Consider the following 3,878-nt stretch of genomic DNA (forward strand, 5'->3'; position numbering starts at 1 on the left):
AACCTTAAACTAATCATTCTTTCTTCCTTTTCCCTTCTGTTAGGGTAATGAATGTGATTTTCGTCACAGTGAGGGTGCTCGGATGAACCCTAGAGACTGTTGGTACTGGTTAAATGGCAGTTGTTTGAACCCGAAATGTTCATTTCGCCATCCGGTATGTCTGTTTCCATCTCCTTAATATCCACTATTAGCTTTATGATTGGTTAAAGATTCTTTGCACATTTCATCTGTTAAAATTATTTTTCTGAAGTTTGATTTTCTTGTTTTGCCTTCTCCAGCCAATTGATGGTCTCTTCAGTGGTGCCCCAACTCCTGGAGTACCTCCAGTTTCTTCGCACTATGGTGCTTATAACTCGGGCAAGCAGATGGTCCCATGCTATTACTTCCAGAAAGGGAACTGCCTGAAGGGTGATAGATGCCCTTTTTATCATGGACCTCAAGGGGCTGGTAATAATCCCACAGAGCAGGTGGCGAAGGTTTCTTCCTTCCCTGTGGAACTGCCCCAGGCTAAAAAGAATGAAGAATCTGCAGCTCCTGATAATTCGACGCAGCAAGGTGCTCGAATAATTGATGACAGGACTATGGTCCATGTTGCCAAGAGTGTTATAGGTGCAATACCTACTGAACTATCTTCCAATGCAGTGAAGTCTAGGCCCAACTCAGAGCAGGCACCCAATAATACGCTAGCAGCGAAGAAAAGTTTCACCACTGAGGAGGATCATCCTATGCACTATGAGAATCTGCTCCCTGTTGAAGGTGATTCTGTCCAAGAGTGGAACCAAAGTTTCCAAATGCCCCCGACAGATGACCTGCCACAGAATAGCAGGGAGGCTGATGATTTTTTGGGGGAGTCTTCTCCTGGTTTTGATGTTCTTGTAGACAATGATGCAGAAGGTGCTGCTTATTTACATGACGAGGAAGATTTTGGAAGGGATATGTACCCTGTAGAAGATTATGAATATGCTCCAGCTGATTTTGATATTCGGGCCCAGCATGAAAGTGAGCAGTTCAATGGAATGGGTGAAAATGGGCAGATTGGACAGCTGTGTGATGGCTATGAGAGGAAACGACGCAGATCCTCATCTGAGAGGAGCATGGACAGACCTTTCCATTCTGATAGAAGGTTTCTCCACAGGGGGCCTGATCGTGATGGGATAGATGGATCAGATCTACGCCATCAGCTCCGAAGGAGACGAATAAGTGGGCCTTCGACAGCCATTAGCCCAGAACGGGCTAATGGGGGCCGGCACTGGAGGGATGAACGCTACAGAGAAAGCGCACATGGTGGTCACCACATGCACAGTGATCGTCGTCAGGGCCCACGAGGAAGCACTCTAAGTTCCCGTCTGCAGGCCAGAATAAAGCTTCCCGGAAGATCACCTGATAGAGTTGATACTCGCTTCGAGGATGAGCGAGACAGGAGACTCCGGGAAAGATTTTCCCCAGCAGCTAGACTTGCAGATTTTCATGGCAGTAGGCATCGGGAGTCAGGTCAGCATCAAGAGAGGAGCCACCGGAGATCAAGTGAGCTTGTCTCAAGTGCCAGGCATGCAGATGGCCTCTCTTTTAAAAGAGATTCGGTTGATTCAGCTCGCTTTGCTGCTCGTAGAAACTTTGGAGAGCCAAGGAAAGCAAATGGAATTGTGGAATCCGAAGCTTCTCTTGATTTTGAGGGTCCAAAACCCCTCAGTGTCATCTTGCAGAGGAAAAGAGAGGCAGCAGGGGGCAATAACTTAGCTTCCAGCTACGACAAATCTGCTGAGGCTGCGGTCATGCAGGCTGGTTCTCTGGTTGAATCTGAGAAGAAAGGATGCGACAACATTATTATCTCTGAAAATTGCAAGAGTGGATCAGGTGATGAAGAGTACAAAGAGGAATATCATGTCCCTGTGGAGGGTCATGGACAGTCTTCATCACATGGTGATAAATTTGAGGTTGAAGATGCTGCTGAAGTCGATCCAGAAAGAAATCAAGAGGCAGATAACTATGACCAGAGAGAGGGTGAGTCCGATGACTACGAGACAATGGAAGGTCATGACTACAAATCTGAAGATGAAAATGCATACCAAGACGATGAAGAGTTCGATGATGATGATGACTTCGCTCGGAAAGTAGGGGTTGTTTTCTCTTGAGCTTGACGGTGTCATTGGTTCTGTTGCTTGAGGCAGAGCGCTCTAGGTTTTGTCACTGGTTCTGTTGCTTGAGGCAGAGCGCTCTAGGTTTTGTCCACTGGTTCTGTTACTTGAGGCAGAGCGCTCTAGGTTCTGTCGTTGCTTCTGTTGCTTGAAGCATGCTGGAATGCCTGCATTGCTTAGGGCATCTTTTGGATGATTTCATCTGGCGCTTTATGTTTCCTTTTCACTTTGATAGTGCTGAAGCCTATTATTTTTCTGAGGCTCGTAACTGATAAGTATAGGTCAGATATGAAGCGAGGTAGCATTCATAAACGATTGAGGCATGTAAACAGCTGTGCTTTGTTCAGCATATCTGACCTATCCTCAAACTTTGTATTGTATTAGTTTCCTTACTAACAGCAGGATATTCCTTGGATCAATTTATGCCCGAAATGAAAAATATTTTGGGGGGGCTTTTGTTCACAAAAAAAGCTTGTGGTGACCTCTGGGAGGTTCTTGAGTTCTTCAATATTTGTTTTTGGCATATTCTTTGAGATACCACGGTGATTGGTTTGAATGGTTGCAAATTATGATTTGCTTAAAGTTTTGTGGCAGTGAGCACTAGTTTTCACCACAAAATCACATCGCGTTTGCGTTGATGTTGCTTCTTGGATATGACATTCTGTGCTGGGTTGGTGATCAGCAACCAGAGCTGAAGGAATATCGACATGTATCGCTTGTTCAACATCTGTATCCCACGTTCAGTTACATGTGGATCGCTTTCTGTTAGGAGTCAACTGTGTGTATCTGATGACTTTCTCATTCATATTGGCCTAAGTAGATCTGGCTCCCATTCTTGTTCTCCTGTGACACTGTGAGGTTACCAGTAGTGATCCTGTCGAACGTACTCAAATCCTGCTACAAAAAAAAAAACAAATATGTGTGCTGCCCGCAACCGCTTGGGGACATCATGGCCGGCAAAAAGTTCAAACACAACGTACTTTCTCCAAATCACATGGTGCCGCACTGTCTGATATCTCCTTAATCATCTGCCGGCAAGTTTAGTATTATGTACTACTACGGAGTGCAGATCTGGGAATCATACCAACTTGTAGTCTCTTCATTATTCAATGCCAATGATCAGGCATTGAAGTATAAACTTCTGATCTCTCAACGATTCTGTATGAAGTAAACGATTTGCAGAATCTGTTCATCATCACGAATGGAAGAAAGATCGAGAATTCTTCCAGCGCCTAACAGAATAATTGGAGAGTAAAATGTTTAACACCATGAAAATATTTCCAGAAAAATAAAACGAAACGTCAAAAAAAGACAAGCAAACAGGCCACTAGAAACAAAGGAGAGCCAGGTGTTCTCCGGATGACTCTCCAGTGGCATATATAAAACATAGGGGGTGTTTGGGAAACACCTGTTAAAGTTTAACACCTGTCACATCGGATGTTTGGATGCTAATTAGGAGTACTAAACATAAGCTAATTACAAAACTAATTGCACAGATGGAGTATAATTCGCGAGACGAATCTATTAAGCCTAATTAGTCCATGATTTGACAATGTGGTGCTACAGTAACCATTTGCTAATGATGGATTAATTAGGCTTAATAGATTCGTCTCGCGAATTAGCACAAGGTTCTGCAATTAGTTTTATAATTAGCTCATGTTTAGTCCTCCTAATTAGCATCCAAACATCCGATGTGACACTGTTAAAGTTTAGCACCTCGTATCCAAACAGCCCCATACTCCC

At 44.1% G+C, this 3,878-nt stretch overlaps 1 protein-coding gene across 1 annotated transcript; it reads left to right on the plus strand.

Moving 5' to 3' along the window:
* On the plus strand, nt 1-2,594 carry LOC101782524 (zinc finger CCCH domain-containing protein 32). The gene is made up of 2 exons (XM_014804951.2): nt 1-154; nt 279-2,594. Exons 1-2 carry the CDS (start codon nt 83-85, stop codon nt 2,130-2,132), a joined length of 1,926 nt encoding a protein of 641 aa, XP_014660437.1. The 5' UTR covers nt 1-82; the 3' UTR covers nt 2,133-2,594.
* Nucleotides 2,595-3,878: the final 1,284 nt, after the last annotated feature.

Source organism: Setaria italica, chromosome III (assembly GCF_000263155.2).
Source record: "Setaria italica strain Yugu1 chromosome III, Setaria_italica_v2.0, whole genome shotgun sequence".
Classification (NCBI taxonomy): Eukaryota; Viridiplantae; Streptophyta; class Magnoliopsida; order Poales; family Poaceae; genus Setaria; species Setaria italica.